Source organism: Plectropomus leopardus, chromosome 17 (assembly GCF_026936395.1).
Source record: "Plectropomus leopardus strain MGB_pleo_1.0 chromosome 17, ASM2693639v1, whole genome shotgun sequence".
Lineage (NCBI taxonomy): Eukaryota > Metazoa > Chordata > Actinopteri > Perciformes > Serranidae > Plectropomus > Plectropomus leopardus.
In genome coordinates this window covers 34,456,207-34,480,736 of record NC_142192.1, presented here as the reverse complement: position 1 = coordinate 34,480,736, position 24,530 = coordinate 34,456,207, and the positions used below count along the sequence as shown (strand labels likewise).

Below are 24,530 nucleotides of genomic sequence, written 5' to 3'. Positions count from 1 at the left end.
ACACGGACACAAACGGGGCGGGGCTTACAGACGTCATCAGTCTGTGGTCTGTTGTTGTTCTGAAGCTAACGGCTAACAGCTAATACGGAACATGGAGCGACGCTCGCGCTGTTAAACTCGCGCCCGGTTCCGTTGGTGAGCTCGGGTTAACTTTCAGTGACCCGGGTTAGCCGTGAGTCACCGGGGTTAGTCGTGAGTGACCCGGGTTAGCCGTGAGTGTCCCGGGTTAGCCGTCCGGGCTTTGTGTCCTTGTTTCTCAGCGCTTAGCTCGGTTAGCATGTCGGTGCTAACAGGCCACTGCTGTTAATGTTAGCCTCGTTAGCTTCTCTCGCCGTGTCTTTATCCCGGGCCGGTACTGTAACGGCGCCACATGTCCCGGGTCGTTGTTCCGTGATGCGTGTGCGTGTCCTCGCCGTCTCTGCGGAGCTCACGGTCGGACTGAGCTAACGGCAGCTGTTAGCCGGAGCTAACGGACTCTTTGTTTAACTGTTAGCCTGTTAGCCGCTCCGCTACACACAGCCGCTGCCTGATGCTAAGCTAACCGCGAGCTAACAGAGTTCTTCAGTGTTTGAGGCGGACATGTTGACTCGTCCAGCTGCTCGCTGACCTTCATCACCGCCACCACCACCACCACCACCACCATCATCATCCGGGTCACCATGGAGCTCCGCGCGGCCTCCAGGTGTGCTGCCGTCTACCTGCTCGCCCTGACAGGTGAGTTCTCGTGGTTCTGTATGATCCTGAGTTTCTGTGAGGACCGGCGGATCCTCAGTTAGTGTGTTCTCTGCAGCAGAGACAGGAGGACAGACACTGAGGACAGACTGTGTCCTCCCGCTGTTGATGGGGACAGATACAAGACACATTTTACACACAGGAGGAACCTCAGCGTCCGTGTTCTCTGGACTTAGAAGATTTTAACAGCTGCTCCGTCCCACAGTCCCAAAGGAACCTGAAGCTGTTCTCTGCTCAGAGATAGTGATGGAACCACCGCAGTTATCTCTGAGAACACACCCAGAGAGAACCCTGTTAGAACCTGCTGAGAGAGAACCTTTCAACAAACCCAGAGAGTACACCGTGAGAACATACCCAGAGAGAACCCTGTTAGAACCTGCTGAGAGAGAACCTTTCAACAAACCCAGAGAGTACACCGTGAGAACATACCCAGAGAGAACCCTGTTAGAATCTGTTGAGCGAGAACTACATTAGAACCTGTTAAGAGGGAGTCACGTGAGAACATACCCAGAGAGGATCATGTTAGACCCTGCTGAAAGAGATTCCTGTGAAAACATACCCTGAGAGAACCCCAGTAGAACCTGCTGAGAGAGAAACACCTTGAGAACACACTCCAAGAGAACCCTGTTTGAATTTACTAAGAGAACCCTGTGAGAACACACCCAGATAGAACCCTGTTAGAACCTGCTGAGAGAGAACCCTATGAGAACACACCCAGAGAGGATCATGTTAGAACCTGCTGAGAGAGAACCACGTGATAACACACTCAGTCTCTGTCAGAACCTCCTGCTGCGGTTCAGACAGGGTTTTGTGTTTCAGGAGGTTCCGACAGGGTTCTTTCTCAGGAGGTTCTGCTGAGAGGGAACCCCGTGATAACATACCCAGAGAGAACCATGTCAAAACCTGCTGAGAAAGATCCCTGTGGGAACATACCCAGCGAGAACACCAGTAGAACCTGCTGAGAGAAAACCACAGTTCAGACAGTGTTCCCTCTCAGGAGGTTCAGACAGGGTTCTCTGCTTAAGGAGGTTCTGACCGGGTTTCTTTTTCAGGAGGTTCTGAAAGTGTTTTCCCTCAGGAGGTTCAGGCAGTGCTCTCTCTTTCAGGAGGTTCTAACAGGGTTCTCTCTTGTGATGTTCTGACAGGGTTTCTCTCTTGCGATGTTCTGACAGGGTTCTCTGTCTCAGGAGGTTTTAACAGAGTTCTCCGTCTCAGAATGAATTGTTGATCCAGGAAATAACCTGTAGTTGAACTTATAGTTTTGGCTCTACAGTCGGCCTGTTCTCGGTGATGTCGTCCTGTGGGCTCCACAGGTTTCTCAGCTGATGATGTCATAACGCTGATGTCATGATGATGATGTCATGATGGAGAACAGACTGGACTTTGTCCTCTGCAGTGTCCGTCACTGAAATGTGTCTCTGTCTTTCCCAGGATGCATTGCTGCGTCTCAGAGGAACGACAACGTCTACGTCTCAGGGATTTCTAACGGTGAGGTCACAGCCATCGTGATGTCACAACCGAGATGATGTCACAGCCATGATGATGTCACAACCATGATGGCACATCAGCCATCAAGACATCAGCAGTCTGAATCTATCACTTTCTGTCCCTGTTTCTTTGTCTGTGTCTCTGTCCCTGTTTCTCTGTCCCTGTCTCCCTCTGTCCCTGTGTCCTTGTGTCTCTGTGTCTGTCAGCGTGTGGGGACGTGGCGGAGCTCCTGCGGGCGTCCAGTGGGGTCATCACCAGTCCTGGTTGGCCCTTTCAGTATCCATCGCGACTGAACTGCAGCTGGAACATCAGAGCGCATCCTGGAGACAGCGTCACCATCAGGTAAGACACGCACACCGTCTCCATGATTACAGCACCAGGAGGGACAGGAAGGAGCTCAGAGGACGTAGCAGAGACGTCAGTGGGTCTGATATGATGATGACTCGAAGTTACCCCTCTGTGTTCTCTGATAGTTTTCAGGACTTTGACCTGCAGGGATCCCACCGCTGCTCCTCAGACTGGATGTCCATCAGCAGCTACAGGAGCCTGGACGGACTGAGGGTCTGTGGCGCCGCCCTGCCGCCGCCGTACATCTCCTCCCAGGACCACGTTTGGATTCACTTCCACTCAGACGACACGCTGACTGGGAAGGGCTTCAGGCTGTCCTACATCACTGGTGAGGACAGGGACACCATAGATATATAATAACAGTCTGACAGGCTGTCCTACATCTGGCTGTGAGCTGCAGTGGGCATACCTGGTTCTTGAACAACAGTATGACCCAGTGTAACGTAGTATGACTCAGTATAACCCAGTATGATCCAGTATGATCCAGTATAACTACGATAATGTGTGTTCTGCATGTTTCCTATAACAAAAAAACCCAGGTTCTTTGTGGCTGTTCCTCAACAGTTTTCTCAGCTGGTCATCACCTCCTGTGGTCACGTGACCAGTAACCCGTTTTGTTGCAGGTAAGCCGGAGGCGTCCAGCTGTGACGTGGACCAGTTTCACTGCTCTAATGGGAAGTGCATCCCAGACTGGTGGCGATGTAACTCGATGGATGAGTGCGGAGACAACTCGGACGAGGAGCTGTGTGTGGAGTCGCCGTTCTCCTTCCAGCCCTGCAGCCTGAACCAGTTCCCCTGCCTGTCCCGCTACACCCGCATCTACACCTGCCTGCCCCACAGCCTGCGCTGCGACGGCAGCATCGACTGCCAGGTACCACACCAGTTCACCCAGTCCACCACTGCACACTGTGTGTGTTTGTGTGTGTGTGTGTGTATGTGTGTTTTTAATCTGTGTGTGTGTGTGTGTGTGTGTGTGTGTTTGATATCTGTGCGTGTGGTCTCAGGACCTCGGAGATGAGATTGACTGTGACGTTCCCACCTGTGGAGAGTGGTTGAGGAACTTCTACGGATCCTTCAGCTCTCCAAACTACCCTGACTTCTACCCTCCAGGAAGTAACTGCACCTGGCTGATCGATACCGGAGACCACAGGAAGGTGACCTCTGACCTCTGGCCTCACGTGGATCGGGCAGAGCTCCTCTCTGAGCACTGACGTCTTGTTCTTCCTCTCCCTGCAGGTCATCCTTAGGTTCACGGACTTCAAACTTGATGGGACAGGTTACGGCGACTATGTGAAGGTCTATGATGGCCTGGAGGAGAACCCTCGCCGTCTCCTCAGGGTGCTGACCGCCTTCGACTCCAGAGCGCCGGTCGCTGTGGTGTCATCATCCGGTCAGCTGCGAGTCCACTTCTACGCTGACAAGATCAATGCTGCCCGAGGGTTCAACGTCACTTATCAGGTGTCTCACAAAAACAGTCACATGTGGGATAAAAGTACATGTACCATGAACAGTCTGAGCCAGCCCTAACTATTAGCTTTATCAAAGAGGACAATCTGAGCCAGCCCTAACTATAGACTTTATCAAAGAGGACAATCTGAGCCAGCCCTAACTATAGACTTTATCAAAGAGGACAATCTGAGCCAGCCCTAACTATAGACTTTATCAAAGAGGACAATCTGAGCCAGCCCTAACTATAGACTTTATCAAAGAGGATAGTTATCAGTCTGCTCTTAAACGTGGAGAGTGGAGGAGCTCTACAGTATTAACCTGTGTCTCTGTTCTTAAGGTGGACGGGTTCTGCCTGCCGTGGGAGGTTCCCTGTGGGGGGAATTGGGGCTGTTACACAGAGCAGCAGCGCTGTGACGGGTACTGGCACTGTCCCAACGGTCGGGACGAGCTGAACTGTTCTTCATGTCAGGAGGACGAGTTCCCATGTTCTAGAAACGGAGCCTGTTACCCTCGATCGGACCGCTGCAACTACCAGAACCGCTGCCCCAACGGATCCGACGAGAAGAACTGCTTCTTTTGCCAGCCCGGAAACTTCCACTGCAAGGTACAAAGCGCCACAGAACTGAGAATGTATAGACGTTCCTGTGTAGAACTTTTGCATCATCTGCACAGAAGGGGGCTGCTGTCAGACTTCTGCGGGAGCCGACAGACCGTGGTCTGGTCCTGACCTGTGACCTCTAATGCCTGACCTTTGACCTGTCTGCAGAATAACCGCTGTGTGTTCGAGTCGTGGGTATGTGATGCCCAGGACGACTGTGGCGACGGCAGCGATGAGGAGAGCTGTCCTGTCATCGTTCCCACCAGAGTGATCACGGCGGCCGTCATCGGCAGCCTCATTTGCGGACTGCTGCTGGTCATCGCCCTCGGCTGCACCTGCAAACTCTACTCGCTGCGCATGTTTGAACGCAGGTCAGCCTCTGATTGGACTCCAGTCCTGTGATTGGTTGTTGTAAGCTGTTATTTGAGCCGTGTGATTGGTTGTTGTAAGCTGTGATTCGAGTCGTGTGATTGGTTGTTGTAAGCTGTGATCCGAGTCGTGTGATTGGTTGTTGTAAGCTGTGATTCGAGTCGTGTGATTGGTCGTTGCAGGTCATTTGAGACGCAGCTGTCCAGGGTTGAGGCGGAGCTGCTGAGGAGGGAGGCCCCGCCCTCGTACGGTCAGCTGATCGCCCAGGGTCTGATCCCACCTGTGGAGGATTTCCCAGTGTGCTCTGGGAGCCAGGTACAGCCCTGTCTGTCTCTGTACATGTCAGTATTTTTATTCACCTGTGATCTTCAGACTCTGTCTCCTGGACCTCCTCGTAACTTTTAGTAACTCCAACATGTCCAGTCAGATCAAGACACACTTCAAAGTCCCATCCTCTTTATCTCTTCTTCTGTCTCTCTGTTTCTGTCTCTTCTTCTCTCTCTCTCTCTGTCTCTGTCTGTCTCTCTCTGTCTCTCTGTCCCTGTCTCTGTCTTCTCTCCTTTCTCAACCTGATGAACTGACAGCTAAGTGACCAGCGCTAACTCGTGGTTTGACGCTGGTCTTACGCCGTGCTGTAAACATACGTCCACTCTGGCACTAATTAAGGTGTTTTGAACAGCTGTGAGGCAGAGTGATACGTGCAGATTTAAGGGTTAACAGTCTCATGGGACGCCTCTCAACCAATCACATTGCTTGGTCAGAACTAAGTGTTGTATAAGCGTAGATATTGATTTTACAGTTTGATGTTGCCTGTTCTGTTTTGTGTAGAACGTGATGTGGGTATTTATTCCATAGTAGGAACAAATAAAGATTCAATGATTTTAAAAGTGATGTTATTAACATGCTATTGATTTATTCAGTCAAAATGGGACATAAACTCCGTCCACAGTCCAGCGACATCAGTTCATTGAACAATCTCTCAGACACACTATCATTCATAATTTAATATGTAAGATGACATTTTACTGCAGTCAGCTTCATTTTACATGATAACTGAGTATTTTATGGCACAAGAAGCCGATGTGTATATTTGTACAGTGAATGTTCAATCAGGGCTCAATTGATCATGTCTGTTGTCGTTGCTATGGCACCACTTAAGGTTCTGTCAACAGTCTTGTCTCCGTGTGATAAAGTCTTATCACAATATGTTTTTTAATATCGATATCGATATGAATTAAAAACTTTTGAGTCGGCCCACTTCTCCTATAGCTGCCAACAGCCTGCCGACATTCACAGTTAGAGAAAGGCTGAAAATAAGCTCATGTGCTTGTGGCCCCGGGCCCCCAAAACATTACATCTGCCCCTGGTAATAATAATGAGAGCTCAGCGCGAGCGGCCGGATGAGACACGGAGCGATGCGTCCTGCTGTTTCTAAATAATTCATCCAAAGTCTGATTAAAGCTGAAACTAACACAAAGTCGTCTGTAGAGTCTAAAGAAGTCACTTTCACCTCCTGAATATTTGGCTGTTTGTTTATTCAGAGAAGCTCCGCTCTGATTGGCTGTCTGTCTCACTGCGCTGCTGTCGGACCACCAGCTGATTTATCCGCGATGATGAAATGCTGTGGCTGTCAAACACTCAGCTGTTCTACAGTCAAAGTCCTTCACTGTATTTGGTTCTCCGCGGCTCTATTCTTATTATCATTGGCTGTTCGTGTCGTTTGTCAAAACATGGTTGGAATGTGTTCTATCGACATTCTATCGACTACGTCTCATATTTCAATCGAGGAAAAGTTATATTGCGATTGATATCGTTATTGTTTTATCGCCCAGCCCTATCTCTGTGTATTAATATTGTCCATGGATGCGGCCTGCGGGGCCCCTGGTAGCGTCTCCCCGCTTCAGCTCATCCACAGTAACGTTGCTGTCCTTGTGTCCTCAGGCGTCCGTCCTGGAGAACCTCCGCCTGGCGGTGCGCTCTCAGCTCGGCTTCACCTCCCTCAGACTGCCGTCCTCTGGTCGTCATAGCAACCTGTGGCGCCGTCTCTTTACCTTCTCACGGTCGCGGCGGTCGGGCTCGTTGGCTCTAGTCTCTGCAGACCTGGAGGACAGCGCCGGCACTGGGAGCACTGGGAGCTCTGGTTCAGACCTGCTGTCTCCGGACTCGGACGACACAGACACTGAGGGCGAGCGGGGGAGGGAGCGAGGCCTGGGCGCCGTGGGCGGGCCCGTCGCCCCCCTTCCCCAGAAGACCCCACCCTCCACTGCAGTGGAGGCCGTGGTGTCCATGACGACATCCTCAACTTCGGTGACCCCGCCGCCAGGCCATGACGGCGATAGTCCCAGAGAAGCCCCGCCCCCTTCCGGCCCTGTCGCCGTGGTAACCTCCAGCCCGGATCCCAATTGTCAAAGCGACACCTCAGAGCTTCAGGCTCCACCCACCTCTGCCCTGCAGCGGTTGGCCCAGAACCTGCACCGCCTCGCCAGGAACCTGACCAGAACCGGCCAGAACCAGCAGAACAACGCATGGACCAATCACAGTCCTCTGCACCAGCTGGAGACAGGAAGGGGCGGGGCCGAGGAGCAGCGAGGAAACAGAGAAGAAGAAGAAGATGTGGAGCTCCTGATCCCCGTCTCCGATTCTGACTCCGCCTCCTCTCTGATCAGTGACATCCGACAGCCGCTGCTGGAGCCGCACCTCTCTGCGGGCCACGCCCCCCACCATCACCGTGGAAACGTCGGGCGAGGAGGACGGGACGGCCCCTGTGAACACTGCGGGATGGTGCACACGGCACAGATCCCTGACGCTTGTCTGGAGGCTGGCGGCGGCAAGACGGAGAGCAGCGACGACGAGCTGCTGCTGCTCTGCTAACTGACAGGCTATCTGACAGCTAACAGGCTATCTGACAGCTAACAGGCTAACTGACAGCTAACAGGCTAACAGGCTAACTGACAGCTAACAGGCTAACTGACAGCTAACAGGCTAACTGACAGCTAACAGGCTAACAGGCTAACTGACAGCTAACAGGCTATCTGACAGCTAACAGGCTAACTGACAGCTAACAGTCAAACTGACAGCTAACAGACTAACTGACAGCTAACAGGCCAACTGATGGACTAGCACTTCAAACACTTCACAACATCTAGCCAACATGCTAACAGATGAGACAGGACTACAACTAGCCAGCATGCTAACAGATGAGACAGGACTACAACTAGTCAACATGCTAACAGATGAGACAGGACTACAACTAGCCAACATGCTATGAGATGAGACAGGACTACAACAGCCTGTTAGCCTGTTAGCCTGTATTAGAGGTTAGCACTCAGTGATGTCAGATCTGAATGGACCAATCATAGCAGGGCAGTGATGTCACTGGTCGGGTTCTGATGATGCAGTTTTAAACTCTGCCCCCCCACTTCCTGTTTGTTGGTACGAACCCCCCCACACCGCCTGCAGAGGCGGGTCATGTGACCAACGGAGACACGCCCACAGTGGAGATGCTCCTGTCTCACACACACACACACACACACACACACACACACAGAATAAAAAAACAAACACACACACACAGTAAAAAAAAAACACGTTACTGATCAGTGATAATAATCGATGCTGTTGATTGGCTGCTGATCGCAGACGTCAGTGATGTCACAGGGAGACCTCCTCAGGTCACGTGACCTCCTCCTGCTCCTCTCAGCTCTGAGGAGAACCGAGGTCACACAGGTTCTCCTTTAAGGTTACCAGTTGTGTTTATACTTCATGTTCCACACTGTAGAAAACCAGAACCAGGAACAGGACTAGAACCAGAACCAGGACCAGGAACAGGACTAGAACCAGAACTAGGAAGGTTCCACCTGATGGTTCATGTTGGAGAGCTGAGCAGAACCACAAACTGACAAACTGTTCTACACAGATTTTAAACACTTTGACTCCGAATTAAATTCCTCCTCCTCTCTCCTCTCTCCTCTCTCCTCCTCTCTCCTCTCACCTCCTCTCTCTTCCTCCTCTCTCTTCCTCCTCCTCTCTCCTCCTCGCTCCTCTCTCCTTTCACCTCCTCTCTCTTCATCCTCTCTCCTCTCTCCTTTCACCTCCTCTCTCTTCCTCCTCTCTCTTCCTCCTCCTCTCTCCTCCTCGCTCCTCTCTCCTTTCACCTCCTCTCTCTTCTTCCTCTCTCTCCTCCTCCTCTCTCCTCTCTCCTCCTCTCTCTTCCTCCTCCTCTCTCCTCCTCTCTCCTCTCTCCTTTCTCCTCCTCTCTCTTCCTCCTCCTCTCTCCTCTCTCCTTTCACCTCCTCACTCCTCTCTCCTCCTCTCTCCTCCTCTCTCCTCTCTCCTTTCACCTCCTCTCTCTTCCTCCTCCTCTCTCTCCTCTCTCCTCTCTCCTCTCTCCTCCTCTCTCCTCTCACCTCCTCTCTCTTCATCCTCTCTCCTCTCTCCTTTCACCTCCTCTCTCTTCCTCCTCTCTCTTCCTCCTCCTCTCTCCTCCTCGCTCCTCTCTCCTTTCACCTCCTCTCTCTTCCTCCTCTCTCTCCTCCTCCTCTCTCCTCTCTCCTCCTCTCTCCTCCTCTCTCCTCTCTCCTTTCTCCTCCTCTCTCTTCCTCCTCCTCTCTCCTCTCTCCTTTCCCCTCCTCTCTCTTCCTCCTCCTCTCTCCTCCTCTCTCCTCTCTCCTTTCACCTCCTCTCTCTTCCTCCTCCTCTCTCTCTCCTCTCTCCTCCTCTCTCCTCCTCTCTCCTCTCTCCTTTCACCTCCTCTCTCTTCCTCCTCCTCTCTCCTCCTCTCTCTCCTCTCTCCTTCTCTCTCCTCTCTCCTCTCTCCTCCTCTCTCTTCCTCTCTCCTTTCACCTCCTCTCTCTTCCTCCTCCTCTCTCCTCCTCTCTCCTCTCTCCTCCTCTCAGTGTGTATTTATGATATTTTGGTACTCTCTCTCTCAGCTGTGAGTGACTGTATATTTATTATTATTATTGTTATTATTGTTGTTGTTGTTGTTGTTGTTGTTCTTATTAATCTGCTGTTTGTTGTTGTTGTTTGTTGTTTATTTCGGAGCTGCATGATGATTCGACTGTTTGATGTTTATTTTTTCTTTGAGTCTAAAAAGTAACAAACTGTTAAACTGCACTAAAGATTAAAGATTCACCCTCAAATTTATTTATTTACCTTTTCTGTCTTTATTCTGATTTTATTCCAGTTTAATTTTCTCTTTATTTTGTCTTTATTCTTTCTTTATTCTGACTTAATTCTGATTTTATTTGGACTCTGTTCTTTCTTTATTCCGACTATTTTGATTCATCCTTTTTTATAAATATTTTATAGCTCCATTAAACGTTATTTCTCTCTGTCATTGTTTTCTCTGTAGAGGTTTCATAAAGTTTATCCAAAGAGGAAAACATACCGACGTTGCTGGGATACGGGAATGCGGGACTCGTTGCTAGGATACAGAAAACTGAGCTGCCGGATCCTCGACAGACGGTCCGTTATTCAGCCCGTTAACTGGAGTTGGAGTCCGTTAGTCTGTCGGTGTGAGTCCGTTAGTCTGTCGGTGTTTCCCGGTGTGTGAGTCCGTTAGTCTGTCGGTGTGAGTCCGTTAGTCTGTCGGTGTTTCCCGGTGTGTGAGTCCGTTAGTCTGTCGGTGTGAGTCCGTTAGTCTGTCGGTGTTTCCCGGTGTGTGAGTCCGTTAGTCTGTCGGTGTTTCCCGGTGTGTGAGGATGGAGATCGTCCATGTGTACACGCGGCTCCGTGCAGAGTTTGGCCGGCAGTGTCTCCTCTCTGACCGGCCCGCGGAGCTGCTGGTGGACGTTCCTCCGGACCCGAGTCTGGCTCCGCAGTTCATCCAGAAAACACCCCGAGACCAGGCGCTGCAGGCCGGCCAGGACATGTCGGAGCACACGGTGAGCTCCACCTCCCCCTGCACCAGTAACCACAGCACTGATACTGGAACCACTGGAATTATACTGGAACTGTAGTGTTAATGTTAGAGTAAACACACACACACACACACACACACACACACACACACACACACACACAATGAATGAGTGGAGTGTGTTTGTGGATGAAAGCTGATGATCTCAGGTGTCTCCTGTCAAGGTGTAAAGTGGGTCCCGTGTCATGTGATGTTGTAAAGCGGTCCCGTGTCATGTGTTGGCATGTGCAGGTGAACACGGAGCGCTTTGAGTCAGACAGCTGTGGAATAAACCACACGGAGGGGGGATGGCCCAAAGACATCAACCCTCAGGAGATGGAACAGACCATCCGCTTCAGGAAGAAGGTGGAGAAAGACGAGAGCTACATCAACAGCATCCTGCAGCTGGGCAGCGTAAGACCCACTTTACCTCACGACCCACTTTACCTCACGACCCACTTTACTTCACGACCCACTTTACCCTTGGCTGACTGACGTTAACCCTTTAGCTGCTGATGCATTATGGTCCCCAGTTTTGATGTCATCATGTGGACAGGTCATGGAGCACTGTATCAGACAGAACAACGCCGTGGACATCTACCAGGACTACTTTGAGGAGGAGAAGGAGGGGGACGAGAACCAGGAGCCTCCGTCCGCCAAGACCATTAATGTTTTCAGGTGAGACAATCAGTGTCTTCAGGTGAAACTGAACCTGGATCTTTGATCTGTGTCTCACCTGTTGTATTTCACCTGTTGTGTCTCACCTCTTGTGTCTCACCTGTTGTATTTCACCTGTGTGTCTCACCTGTTGTGTCTCACCTGTTGTATCTCATCTGTTGTATTTCACCTGTGTGTCTCACCTGTTGTATCTCACCTGTTGTGTCTCACCTGTGTGTCTCACCTGTTGTGTCTCACCTGTGTTTACCTGTTGTGTCCTTAGAGACCCTAACGAGGTGAAGCGTACTGTTTCTGGTCTGTCCTGGCACCCTGACGGTGGCAGGAAGTTGGCGGCTGCCTACTCGTGTCTGGAGTTCCAGAAGACGTCCAAAGACATGAGCCTGGACTCCTACATCTGGGACATTGGTGGGTGAGACGGGGACAGACAGGATTGAAAGTGTCTGCAGAGTCCAGTTCTTATGTGGATCCGGTTTCTGTTTCAGAGAACCCAAACCGTCCGGAGATGACCCTGAAGCCGACGTCTCCGCTCGTCTGTCTCGACTACAACCCCAAAGACTCACACACCTTGGTGGGGGGCAGCTACGGAGGACAGATCGGTGAGTCCAACAGAGACAGACATCCGTTGTCCTCCGTCAGGATGTCCACTAACCCAGAGGTGTGTTCGTTTCAGCATACTGGGACACTCGCAGAGGCAGCCAGCCAGTGGAGATGTCCTCCGTGGACCAGAGTCACAGAGACCCCGTCTACAAGGTCATCTGGCTGCAGTCCAAGACCGGGACAGACGCCTTCTCTGCGTCCACTGATGGACAGGTATGTCTGTCTGCCTGTCTTTCCGCAGGTTTACTGAGTGTCTGCTGTCTGTCTGTCCCTCAGGTGTTGTGGTGGGACATCCGCAGGTTTACTGAGTGTCTCCTGTCTGTCTGTCCCTCAGGTGTTGTGGTGGGACATCCGCAGGTTTACTGAGTGTCTCCTGTCTGTCTGTCCCTCAGGTGTTGTGGTGGGACGTCCGCAGGTTGACGGAGCCCACAGAGCGGCTGGTCTTGGACCTGAGCAGGGACGGGAACCTGGACCGAGCTTTAGGAGCCGTCTCTCTGGAATTTGAGTCCACCATGGTGAGTCTGGCTGTGTCTCTGTGTCTCTGTCGTTTCTCTGTCTCTGTCCTCTCTGTTTTTTGACCCTCAGGACCACCGTACCCCTGTTTCTCAGTGTCTCTCAGTGTCTCAGCTCAGTGTGTCTCTCAGTGTCATGTCCTCTGTGTGTCTCCAGCCCACTAAGTTCATGGTGGGGACAGAGCAGGGCGTGGTGGTGTCCTGCAACAGGAAGGCGAAGACGGCGGCAGAGAAGATCGTCTGTACGTATGAGGGACACCATGGACCTGTCCTCGCCCTGCAGAGGAACCCCTTCTTCCCCAAGAACTTCCTGACGGTCGGGGACTGGACGGCCCGCATCTGGTCCGAGGACATCAAGGAGTCCTCCATCATGTGGACCAGGTAGGACACGTCCATCAGGTAGAACACACGTTAAAGACACGTTTATCAGTCCCTCACCACGCATCATATGATTAGGACTCAAATTTAAGCGTGTTTTCTATTTTCAAAAAAAGTCGTAAAGAATGTTGATTTTTTTTTTTTTTTTTGGCGAACTGTTGAGACGTCTGTCCTCAGATTCACATGTTGGACTCTGTGTCTTATATGATCCTGTCCGTCTCTATGGACTTCATGACAGCAGACTGTCCTTCCTGTCAGGTATCAGACATCCTACCTGATGGACGCCTGCTGGAGTCCCGTCAGACCGTCTGTCTTCTTCACCGTGAAGATGGACGGTGTGTTGGATGTCTGGGACATCCTGTTCAAACAGAACGACCCCACACTGAGTCTCAAGGTACGTCTGTCCCACCTGTCCCCTCCTGTCTACATGTCACCACCTGCCCAAACATCCCCACCTGTCCTCATGTCTCCACCTGTCCTCACGTCCTCATCTGTCCATGTCTCCACATGTCCCCCCGTTTGTTGGTGATGATGCAGTAATGATGCCATTTTCCCAGGTGTGTGATGAGCCTCTGTCGTGTCTCCGTCTCCATGACGACGGCCGTCTGGTGGCGTGTGGCTCTCAGCTGGGCGGAGCTTCTCTGCTGGAGGTCAACGGACTGACGGCGCCGCAGAGGAACGACAAGAACCTGCTGGCTGCTGTGAGACCTCTGTCCTCCTGTCTGTCTGTCCTCCTGTCTGTCTGTCCTCCTGTCTGTCTGTCCTCCTGTCTGTCTGTCTGTCCTCCTGTCTGTCTGTCCTCCTGTCTGTCTGTCTGTCCTCCTGTCTGTCTGTCCTCCTGTCTGTCTGTCTGTCTGTCCTCCTGTCTGTCTGTCTGTCCTCCTGTCTGTCTGTCCTCCTGTCTGTCTGTCTGTCCTCCTGTCTGTCTGTCCTCCTGTCTGTCTGTCTGTCTGTCCTCCTGTCTGTCTGTCTGTCCTCCTGTCTGTCTGTCCTCCTGTCTGTCTGTCTGTCCTCCTGTCTGTCTGTCTGTCCTCCTGTCTGTCTGTCCTCCTGTCTGTCTGTCTGTCCTCCTGTCTGTCTGTCTGTCCTCCTGTCTGTCTGTCCTCCTGTCTGTCTGTCTGTCCTCCTGTCTGTCTGTCTGTCCTCCTGTCTGTCTGTCTGTCCTCCTGTCTGTCTCTGTCAGTCAATACTTTGATGATCATACATACATATCATACGTTTTTTCCTGTGTATTGATCAGAGTATTGATCAGAGTATTGATCAGTGTATTGATCAGAGTATTGATCAGTGTATTGATCAGAGTATTGATCTGTTATTGGCGGCAGATGTTTGAGCGGGAGACGAAGCGTGAGAAGATCCTGGAGGCGCGTCAGAGGGAGATCCGTCTGAAGGAGCGCAGCCGATCCGAGCAGAGCCGAGAGGACGACGCGGGACGAGACGACGGAGACGAGCGTCCCCATCAGCTGATTGCCAGAGCTGAGGAGGACTTCTACATCGTCATGGAGACGGAGCTGAAGAGGAGGAGGGAGAGGGAGGAGCAGGCCGACCGGGTCAGAGCCACTTCCTGTTTCACACAACCAATCAATCAATCAATCAGTCAATCAATCAGTCAGAGAACACAGAGAACATGTGTGGATCTTGTGTTTCAGGAGAAAGACGTCTGTGAAGAAAAGGAGGTGACAGGAGAACGTGGAACATCAGTGAATACAGGAGAACGTGGAACGTCACAGTGATTAAAAACTGAATGTTCCAATAAAAACAGGTTCTAGATTCTTTGTGTCAACATGACAGGTGAAAATGCTGAAGTCATTAAGTCATTTAAAGTTTTTTCAAGTCTTTGAACATTTTTTGAATTTATTGAAAGTTTTTGAAAGATTTTAGTGTCTTTGAGGGTTTTTAAAACTCATTGAAGGTTTTAAAAATCATGAAAAGTTTTTAGTTTATTTTTAGTTTTAATAGTCTTTGAAAGCTTTTAAATACTTTCAAAGACTTCTAAAAAATTTCAAGAACTTTTAAAAACAAATTATAAAAGTCTTGAAAAGCTTTTAAAAGTCTGTCAAAGTTTTTTAATTTTCAGTCTTTGTTTTGGTTGAAGTTCTGTCAGCAGGACATGAAGTGTCCCACTGAGATTCAGAGTTTGTCCCTGAGGATGTCCAGCTGAGACATCAGCACAAACAAGAAAACAAACAGCCAAAAAACACAAACAAACAAACAGCAGTGTTCAGAGACAAGACGTGTCCTCCCAAAGTCCAAAAGGTCCTTAATCTCCCGGATTGAAGACAGAGCCCAGATTAACTCTGCAGCTGAAACCAAGAAGACGGGGAGAGACAGACAGACTGATGGACAGAGACACAAAAAGACAGAACATGTTCTACATCTTCATCTGTGATCATATTCATAAACATAATTAATATTATTAGTATTAATTATTGATTAGTAAACACTGTGATTGATAAGAAAACATTATAGCTGATGAATGTTTAGGCGTTTGAGATGGCGCTTTTATTGTGAAGGACAGCGGAAGTCGTGGTGTCGCAGGAACAAAGCAGCTTCCTTAAGCAGTTAGCAGCTAGCAGCTAGCAGCGTGTCTCGGTGTTGTCCCGGTGTGAACCAACATGTCTCGTGTCCAGAGAGTCCAGAAGTTCCGGATATACGTCACTGAGCGGCTGCACGCGGCGCTCGAGGACATTTTGTCCGTTTTTGAGAAAACGGTCGTTAAATATGAAGAAGAAGCGGCGCTCAGCCAGGAAGTCATCTCCCGCCAGCACGCGCTGCTCTGCGCGCTCCAGTCCCCCATGATGGAGCCGCCAGGTGAGTCTCCATGGCAACACAGAGCACACCTGGAGACCGAGCACAATAATAATCAATCAACAGTAATACTCAATAATAAATCGATACACGCAACAGTGACGTCACTGATGACGCTGCAGCTGCTCCGGTGAAGGAGAAGGGACTGTTGTTTATTTATCGTCAGAGGGACTGTTGTTTATTTATCGTCATCAGAGGGACTGTTGTTTATTTATCGTCATCAGAGGGACTGTTGTTTATTTATCGTCAGAGGGACTGTTGTTTATTTATCGTCAGAGGGACTGTTGTTTATTTATCGTCATCAGAGGGACTGTTGTTTATTTATCGTCAGAGGGACTGTTGTTTATTTATCGTCATCAGAGGGACTGTTGTTTATTTATCGTCATCAGAGGGACTGTTGTTTATTTATCGTCAGAGGGACTGTTGTTTATTTATCGTCAGAGGGACTGTTGTTTATTTATCGTCAGAGGGACTGTTGTTTATTTATCGTCATCAGAGGGACTGTTGTTTATTTATCGTCAGAGGGACTGTTGTTTATTTATCGTCATCAGAGGGACTGTTGTTTATTTATCGTCATCAGAGGGACTGTTGTTTATTTATCGTCAGAGGGACTGTTGTTTATTTATCGTCAGAGGGACTGTTGTTTATTTATCGTCAGAGGGACTGTTGTTTATTTATCGTCATCAGAGGGACTGTTGTTTATTTATCGTCATCAGAGGGACTGTTGTTTATTTATCGTCAGAGGGACTGTTGTTTATTTATCGTCAGAGGGACTGTTGTTTATTTATCGTCAGAGGGACTGTTGTTTATTTATCGTCATCAGAGGGACTGTTGTTTATTTATCGTCATCAGAGGGACTGTTGTTTATTTATCGTCAGAGGGACTGTTGTTTATTTATCGTCAGAGGGACTGTTGTTTATTTATCGTCATCAGAGGGACTGTTGTTTATTTATCGTCAGAGGGACTGTTGTTTATTTATCGTCAGAGGGACTGTTGTTTATTTATCGTCAGAGGGACTGTTGTTTATTTATCGTCATCAGAGGGACTGTTGTTTATTTATCGTCAGAGGGACTGTTGTTTATTTATCGTCAGAGGGACTGTTGTTTATTTATCGTCAGAGGGACTGTTGTTTATTTATCGTCATCAGAGGGACTGTTGTTTATTTATCGTCAGAGGGACTGTTGTTTATTTATCGTCATCAGAGGGACTGTTGTTTATTTATCGTCATCAGAGGGACTGTTGTTTATTTATCGTCATCAGAGGGACTGTTGTTTATTTATCGTCAGAGGGACTGTTGTTTATTTATCGTCAGAGGGACTGTTGTTTATTTATCGTCATCAGAGGGACTGTTGTTTATTTATCGTCAGAGGGACTGTTGTTTTTTTTTCGTCATCAGAGGGACTGTTGTTTATTTATCGTCATCAGAGGGACTGTTGTTTATTTATCGTCAGAGGGACTGTTGTTTATTTATCGTCAGAGGGACTGTTGTTTATTTATCGTCAGATGGACTGTTGTTTATTTTTTGTCATCAGAGGGACTGTTGTTTATTTATCGTCATCAGAGGGACTGTTGTTTATTTATCGTCAGAGGGACTGTTGTTTATTTATCGTCAGAGGGACTGTTGTTTTTTTATCGTCAGAGGGACTGTTGTTTATTTATCGTCATCAGAGGGACTGTTGTTTATTTATCGTCATCAGAGGGACTGTTGTTTATTTATCGTCAGAGGGACTGTTGTTTATTTATCGTCAGAGGGACTGTTGTTTATTTATCGTCATCAGAGGGACTGTTGTTTATTTATCGTCAGAGGGACTGTTGTTTATTTATCGTCAGAGGGACTGTTGTTTATTTATCGTCAGAGGGACTGTTGTTTATTTATCGTCATCAGAGGGACTGTTGTTTATTTATCGTCAGAGGGACTGTTGTTTATTTATCGTCAGAGGGACTGTTGTTTATTTATCGTCAGAGGGACTGTTGTTTATTTATCGTCATCAGAGGGACTGTTGTTTATTTATCGTCAGAGGGACTGTTGTTTATTTATCGTCATCAGAGGGACTGTTGTTTATTTATCGTCATCAGAGGGACTGTTGTTTATTTATCGTCATCAGAGGGACTGTTGTTTATTTATCGTCAGAGGGACTGTTGTTTATTTATCGTCAGAGGGACTGTTGTTTATTTATCGTCATCAGAGGGACTGTTGTTTATTTATCGTCAGAGGGACTGTTGTTTATTTATCGTCATCAGAGGGACTGTTGTTTATTTATCGTCATCAGAGGGACTGTTGTTTATTTATCGTCAGAGGGACTGTTGTTTATTTATCGTCAGAGGGACTGTTGTTTATTTATCGTCAGAGGGACTGTTGTTTATTTATCGTCAGAGGTGTGTAAAGCAGCTCACAGTGGGGCCGGCTCACAGTGGGGCCGGCTCACAGTGGGGCCGGCCCCCTCTGACTCCCCACTGATTGACTCAGGTCTTTCTGTTTGTTTCAGATGCCTTCACACAGCAGCTGCTGCCCCCGCCTCAGGATCAGGACCGGCTCCAGGATCCTGACCCGCGGTGTGCTGAGGAGCAGCTCCAGGTCCTGGACGAGGCCGATATCATCCAGTTCACCTACAGCTCCTGCGGATCGGCGGGCCCCGGGGCCCCCACCCAGCTGAGTCCGGATCAGGAGGTCAACCTGGTGTCCTCTGAGACAGAGGACAGCGAGGACTACGGCAGAGACTCGCCAGACGACCAGCACGACCAGCAGAGGCCTAAAAGGGTCCAGGGGCCAGCGCTCAGCTGCAGGGTCTGCAGCCGGCCCTTCAGGGCCCGTAGGTTCCTGATCCGCCACCTCACAGTCCACTTGCAGGACCCTGAGCCGCTCTGCGGCCTCTGCGGCCGACGCTTCCACTCCACCGACACGCTGAGGCGCCACCTCCAGACGCACCGCAGCGCTCCGAGGACCAGCAGGGAGCCCGAGACCAGGACCGCTGTGACCAGGACTGGGACCACCGAGACCAGGAGCAAGGAGCCTGAGACCAGGACCGGGACCACCGAGACCAGGAGCAGGGAGAGACGTGTCCAGCAAAACCTGCAGCCTCAGAGCGGTGGCGGTGGTGTGGAGGCGCTACAGGTGAAGAAGAAGAAGAAGAGGCTGCAGTGTGACCTCCAGAGGAGGCGGAGCCAGCAGAGCGCCGAGCGATCAGCGAACACACAGAAGAAGAGGAAGAAGAAGAAGAAAAGCTCAGATTCAGTTTGAGTCTTCAAACTTTATTTCGTGAACGTTTTCAGAGTTTCGCTTCTTCATTTGACCTTTGACCTCCGAGCAGGCGGCAGATTTCTCTCAGGAACAGGAAACGAGCAGCTCGCTGAGAAAAGTTCAAACAGAAGAAGAAGAGTTTCAGAGAGCTGAAAACCCGAACTACGGATTTAAAGTGACGACACACAATAATCTCAGCAAACAGTCAAATGTTCAGTTCATCACCCTGTTTGTTTGTTTGTTTGTGTGTTTGTTTGTTTCTAAATTAGATGTTGATTGTTGGCTCAGTTTTTTGGCTGCTGTTTTTTTCAGATTCAGCTCTGTTTGTTTCAAAAGTTCAAAATAAAATTCAAACTCTGAAAACAGGTTTCCGTGGTTACGTGTCTGTTGGCGCTGACGTTTCCGTGGTTACGTGTCTGTTGGCGCTGACGTTTCCGTGGTTACGTGTCTGTTGGCGCTGACGTTTCCGTGGTTACGTGTCTGTTGAGAAGATTGTGATAAAATGGTTTTTTTGTGTCTTCAGTCGTGATGATCACAGTCGTGGGGGGGGGATTTATTTGTTTGTTTGTTTATTTTTCCCATTTTTTCTTTATTTTCTTCCCTTTAAAACTTTTGTGATTTTTGAAAGTGTTCTTGTTGATATCGTTTTCTTTGAAATCTTGAAATCTTCTTTGAAAACTTTTGGCTTAAAACAGTATTTTAATTTATTTTATTTTATGGCGATTTTTTTACTTTAAAACTTTTGGTGATATTTAAAAACTTTATTTTCTTACCAAAATCGTTGACCTTTATTTTTATAAATATGAATATTTACACGAGTTTAAATTGTTATGTGTATTTCTGTTTTTTGTTTTTTTTTAATATTTGATCAGACTTTGTGCCGGAAGTTAACTCTGTGTGTGTGTGTGTGTGTGTGTGTGTGTGTGTGTGTGTGTGTGTGTGTGTTTGTGTGTGTGTCAGTCAGTGTGTGTGTGTGTGTGTGTGTGTGTGCGCGTGTTTGTGTGTGTGTCAGTGAGTGTGTGTGTGTGTGTGTGTGTGTGTGTGTGTGTGTGTGTGTGTATCAGACTGGGTTTACCGGGATTTTCCGGGTCCCAGTTGTGTTGGTTGGAGCCGAACCCTCCGCGGGTTCCTGCTGGTTCTCCTGGTTCTTCACTTTATGTTCCTGAGCGTTAATTTCTCTTTAAATCCGCGGATCATCACAAACACGCAGATTTGTAAATGGACTTTGGTCAGAGGCGCGTGGCCACTGTGACGCTGCAGTGACGTTTTCCTGACAAACACAAGTCAAAACAAAATAAAACGTAAACATTTCGGTAAAACGAGAAAAATGTTGTTTTTATTAACGTGTTTTCACGCGCAGCTAACACTTAGCAGCTAGAGGTTAGCCGTTAGCACGCGACTGATCCTAGCGCAGCGGATGACGTCACACCTGAACGTACCCGGCCCGTGACGCAGAGACGTTGGGTCGGGGATCCCGGAAGCGCCGTCGCTTTGTTTACATTGTCTCTTTGTTCGGAGAAATTCCGCCAAAATGCCCAAAAACCGGAGCGAGAGCGCGCGCACACGGAGCCTGCGGGCCGCCATCGAGCAGCAACTGGCGGCGGCGGCGGAGGAGATCCTGCTGCTGCTGGAGGAGCACCGGGAGGAGCACCGGGAGCAGGCGCTGAGAGAGCTGCTGGCCGAACGGCTCTCCGCGGCCCTGGACCGGATCCTTATCGCCTTCAGAGCCCGCAGGGCGGCCCTCGGGGGCCCGCGGGGGCCCGCAGAGCTCCGGGACACAGGTAACAGTCTCTGAGAGTCTGAGCAGTTCTCAGCTGCTGGTCTTCATCAGTCAGGGACCTTTAGCAGCCTGAAGACCAGACTGAACTGGACCTGGTCTCAGGTTGTCTCAGGTCTGGACTCTGGAGGAAAAAGAGAATCATGTCTGGAATGAAAATTCCTCTTAATGTCTTTCATTTAAAAAAAACAAAACAAAAAAAAAACTTTGGGTTTTTTTCTTTTAAAATTGTTTTTGCAATTTTTTCCCTTTATTTTTATTTTTTATTATAAAGGTTTTGGCCATTTATTTTGCTGTAAAACTTTTTGTAGAATTCTATTTTAATTTGAAAAATACTTTTGGTCATTTCTGGTGATTTTTAAAGAAACATGCCTCCACACCTGCCACCCGCAAAATAAAAGTTTCATTCTTTGTTGTTTTTTCGGGGGGCTGGTCATTTTTGTGATGTTTTGCCCTACAGAGGTTTGGGCTCAGCCCCCAGAGGCCTCAGAATCTAGAGACGGCCTTGGGTGTGTCTGAGTGCGGTCCATTTTGAGGGGTCTCCAGGTGAAACCGTGTCAGGTGGTGTGAAGTTTTTCCTCGAGTGAGCGGCGACTTTCTGTCTGAGCAGAAGCAGGTTCTGAATCAGCTGTTTGTGTTTCTCTATCTGCAGAGTTCTGTCTGTCTGACGGAGGATGTCTGAAAAAGAATATCTCTATGGAGGAACCTTTGCCCGGCACCTCCTCCAGACCCGAGGACCTCTCCGAACCAGACCTCCAGCCAGACTCTGCGGAGGATCCAGTCACAGAGGAGGGGGAGGAGGAGGAGGAGGAGGTGGCAGCTCTCAGCTGCAGAGTGTGCAGGAAGTCGTTTGACAGGAAAGGTTTCCTGATGAAGCACGTGGAGAAACACCTGAAGGAGGCGGAGAGTGTGTGCGGTCTTTGTGGCGAGCGTCTGGACTGCAGCGATGGCTTGCGGCTGCACCTTCAAACACACCGTGACCGCAGCCGCACCTGTGACGTTTGCGGCAAGAAGTTCCCCTCCATCCGTGCCCAGGAGACACACCGGCGGCTGCACACCGGAGAGAAACCCTTCAGCTGCCATGTCTGCGGCAAAGGCTTCAACCAGAAGGGCAACATGGTGACGCACCTGCGGATCCACACCGCCGAGAAGCCGTTCAGGTGCACCGTATGCCAACGAGAGTTCAGCCACGCTGGCTCCCTGGAGCGCCACATCAAGGCCCACGACGGACACATGCCGTTCAGCTGCCACGTCTGCGGCAAAGGCTTCACCAAGAGCGCCCAGCTGCGGCGACATGCCCAGAGCCACGAGTCTGTCGGCACGCCGGCCGTCAGGAGCCGCCGCAGGAAGCCCAGTCTGATGCCGTCCCACTGCTGCCAGGTCTGTGGGAACGCCTTTCACAATAAAGGCAATTTTGTTCGCCACGCAGAGACTCATGTGAACGAGGCGGAGAGTCACTGCGGCGTCTGCGGTGAGCGGGCAGAGTCCTCGGAGGGTCTGCGGCTCCACATCCTGAGCCACAGAGAGACCAGCCGTATCTGCGACATTTGCGGCGTCAGCTTCAGAGACATGGAGGTCCACATGAGGACACACACGGGACAGAAACCCTTCAGCTGCAAAGACTGCGGCAAAGACTTCCCCCGGAAAGGCTCCCTGGAGAGACACCTGAAGCTGCATGCCGGCGAGCGGCCCTACATCTGCGAGTTCTGCGGGAAGACATTCATCGAGAACACCGTCCTCAAAAGACACATCAAGAGCCACACGGGCGGGAAGCCCCGCATCTATGCCTGCGATGTCTGCGGCAAGAAGTTCACCATGAGCCAGCACCTGGACGTGCACAAGAGGATCCACACCGGAGAGAAACCCTACACCTGCAGGGTCTGCGGCAAGACCTTCAGGCAGATCGGGAACCTGGACTCCCACATGAGGATCCACACGGGAGAGAAGCCCTTCATCTGCAGCCTCTGCGGGAAGACGTTTCGCCAGAAGATCTCGCTGGAGACGCACGAGCGCTTTCACAAGAAGGAGAAGGCGTTCGGCTGCCAGCTGTGCGGCAAAGGCTTCGTCCAGAAGATTGACCTCAAGAGACACATGCTGACGCACACTGGCGAGAAACCCTACAGCTGCAGCGTCTGCGCCAAGAGCTACCAGGAGAAACGCTCACTGGACTCCCACATGAAGGTCCACGCCACGGACCGGCCCGCCAAAGACCTGTCCGCCAAAGACCCGCCGGCGCTCAAACCTCAGGACGGAGTCCACAACGACTTCATCCAACTGTGACCTCGTACAGAAAAAAGGCCTGTTTACACTCACAGCACACACACCTGGACATACACACACTGCAGATACACACCTGGACATACACACACTGCAGATACACACCTGGACATACACACACTGCAGATACACACCTGGACATACACACACTGCAGATACACACCTGACTGTTTTTATCTCTGTTACCACAGAAGAAGAAAAGTACAACAGACAAACTATGAAAGGCGAGTGAACAATTTTCTTGTTCTGTAGTTAAAATGATGACGTTCAGCTGAACACACACACACACACACACATCACAGCGCTCACACACACACACACACACACACATCACAGCGCTCACATACACACACACACACACACATCACAGCGCTCACACACACACACATCACAACGCTCACACATATAAGTATAAATATGTGTACGTGTGTGTCTCTGTGTGTATTCAGAAACTTAAATTAGTTTAGAGTATAAACAGGAAGTGAGTTTGATGTAAATCTTTATTAAAGTTTTAAAGAAATAAAATGAAAATCAAAACAATAAACATTTTAACTTCCTGTTTGTCTCTTTTCCTCCAAAGCCAAAAAAAAGTCAAAAACCATCTTCTGAAAATATAATTTCTAATTTATATAATATAATATTATATATATTATTATTATTATTATATTATATATTTATATAATTTCTAATTTATTTAAAGAACCGAGAATGTTTGTCTTTATTTAAACAACAGAGAAGAATGTTTGTCTTCATCTGAAGAACTTAGAAGAACATAAGAACATTTGTCTTTATCTAAAGAACCGAGAACAGTGGATGGAGATCTGAGTCTTTACTGAGAACACCAAAGACTGGTTTACTGATTATTGATTTACTGATCAGTGAGTTTCACCCTTGAAGACATAAAAGGATCAGATCAGTCGGGATCTTTAATGTTTCGGTGAGTAAAGAGTCAATAGATGAATTTTCATTGATCATTGGTCACTTTATTAGAAACAGCTAATCAACACAACATGGATCAATAACAGCAGAATCACATCAAACCTCAGATGAGCCTCGCTGAGTGACTGCAGGTTTGGAAGACATGCTACCTTGAAAAACTCCAAAAATTAAAATACAAAGCACAAAAAGAAATAGACAAATATTTCCAAAGAAGAAAAACTTACAGACAAAAAAGACCATTTTCAAAAAAAAAAAAATCTATAAAAATATATTTTAAGATGAAAAAGCCAAAAATTCTTAAAGGAAACAATTATCAGATTTTTTACCACTAAAATCGTGACATTTTGCCTGTGCCTTCTAAACCTGCAGGTCTGATGAATACAGAACAGTCCCTGAAATCCAGCCGAGTGTGGTCTTATAACAGAGTATTTGTACTTGGTGGT

The 24,530-nt window shown here is 49.1% G+C and overlaps 4 protein-coding genes and 1 long non-coding RNA gene across 7 annotated transcripts; 4 read left to right on the top strand and 1 right to left on the bottom strand.

Annotated features, from left to right (window-relative positions):
• The first annotated feature begins 22 nt into the window (after positions 1–22).
• Positions 23–10,129, top strand: lrp12 (low density lipoprotein receptor-related protein 12). 3 transcript variants are annotated; one of them, XR_015779513.1, is made up of 12 exons: positions 23–714; positions 2,164–2,220; positions 2,427–2,562; positions 2,694–2,896; positions 3,192–3,439; positions 3,573–3,722; positions 3,805–4,026; positions 4,355–4,621; positions 4,784–4,986; positions 5,167–5,299; positions 6,926–7,919; positions 7,966–10,129. XR_015779513.1 is itself a non-coding variant. In XM_088090635.1 (11 exons), the coding sequence occupies exons 1-11, from the start codon at positions 660–662 to the stop codon at positions 7,853–7,855; spliced, it is 2,604 nt and encodes an 867-aa protein (XP_087946761.1). In that variant the 5' UTR covers positions 23–659; the 3' UTR covers positions 7,856–10,129. The 3 variants fall into 3 exon arrangements, 1 of the variants encoding a protein (XP_087946761.1); XR_015779514.1 differs by having other exon boundaries at positions 6,926–7,965; positions 8,012–10,129; XM_088090635.1 differs by having other exon boundaries at positions 6,926–10,129.
• Positions 10,130–10,270: 141 nt separating this feature from the next.
• Positions 10,271–14,918, top strand: dnai2b (dynein, axonemal, intermediate chain 2b). Its single transcript, XM_088090661.1, has 12 exons — positions 10,271–10,869; positions 11,136–11,297; positions 11,440–11,561; positions 11,824–11,966; positions 12,044–12,157; positions 12,232–12,371; positions 12,551–12,673; positions 12,828–13,051; positions 13,307–13,442; positions 13,606–13,749; positions 14,374–14,598; positions 14,698–14,918. Exons 1-12 carry the CDS (start codon positions 10,687–10,689, stop codon positions 14,779–14,781), a joined length of 1,800 nt encoding a protein of 599 aa, XP_087946787.1. The 5' UTR covers positions 10,271–10,686; the 3' UTR covers positions 14,782–14,918.
• Positions 14,919–15,512: 594 nt separating this feature from the next.
• Positions 15,513–19,461, top strand: LOC121938764 (uncharacterized). The gene is made up of 2 exons (XM_042481933.2): positions 15,513–15,859; positions 18,343–19,461. Exons 1-2 carry the CDS (start codon positions 15,664–15,666, stop codon positions 19,092–19,094), a joined length of 948 nt encoding a protein of 315 aa, XP_042337867.2. The 5' UTR covers positions 15,513–15,663; the 3' UTR covers positions 19,095–19,461.
• On the bottom strand, positions 19,300–20,306 carry LOC148186764 (uncharacterized). The gene is made up of 2 exons (XR_015779527.1): positions 20,170–20,306; positions 19,300–19,574 (listed from the first exon to the last, which is right to left on the bottom strand). It is a non-coding gene; the product is annotated as an uncharacterized LOC148186764 (long non-coding RNA).
• LOC121964927 (uncharacterized) lies at positions 20,119–23,705 on the top strand. The gene is made up of 2 exons (XM_088090660.1): positions 20,119–20,875; positions 21,524–23,705. The coding sequence occupies exons 1-2, from the start codon at positions 20,626–20,628 to the stop codon at positions 23,149–23,151; spliced, it is 1,878 nt and encodes a 625-aa protein (XP_087946786.1). The 5' UTR covers positions 20,119–20,625; the 3' UTR covers positions 23,152–23,705.
• Positions 23,706–24,530: the final 825 nt, after the last annotated feature.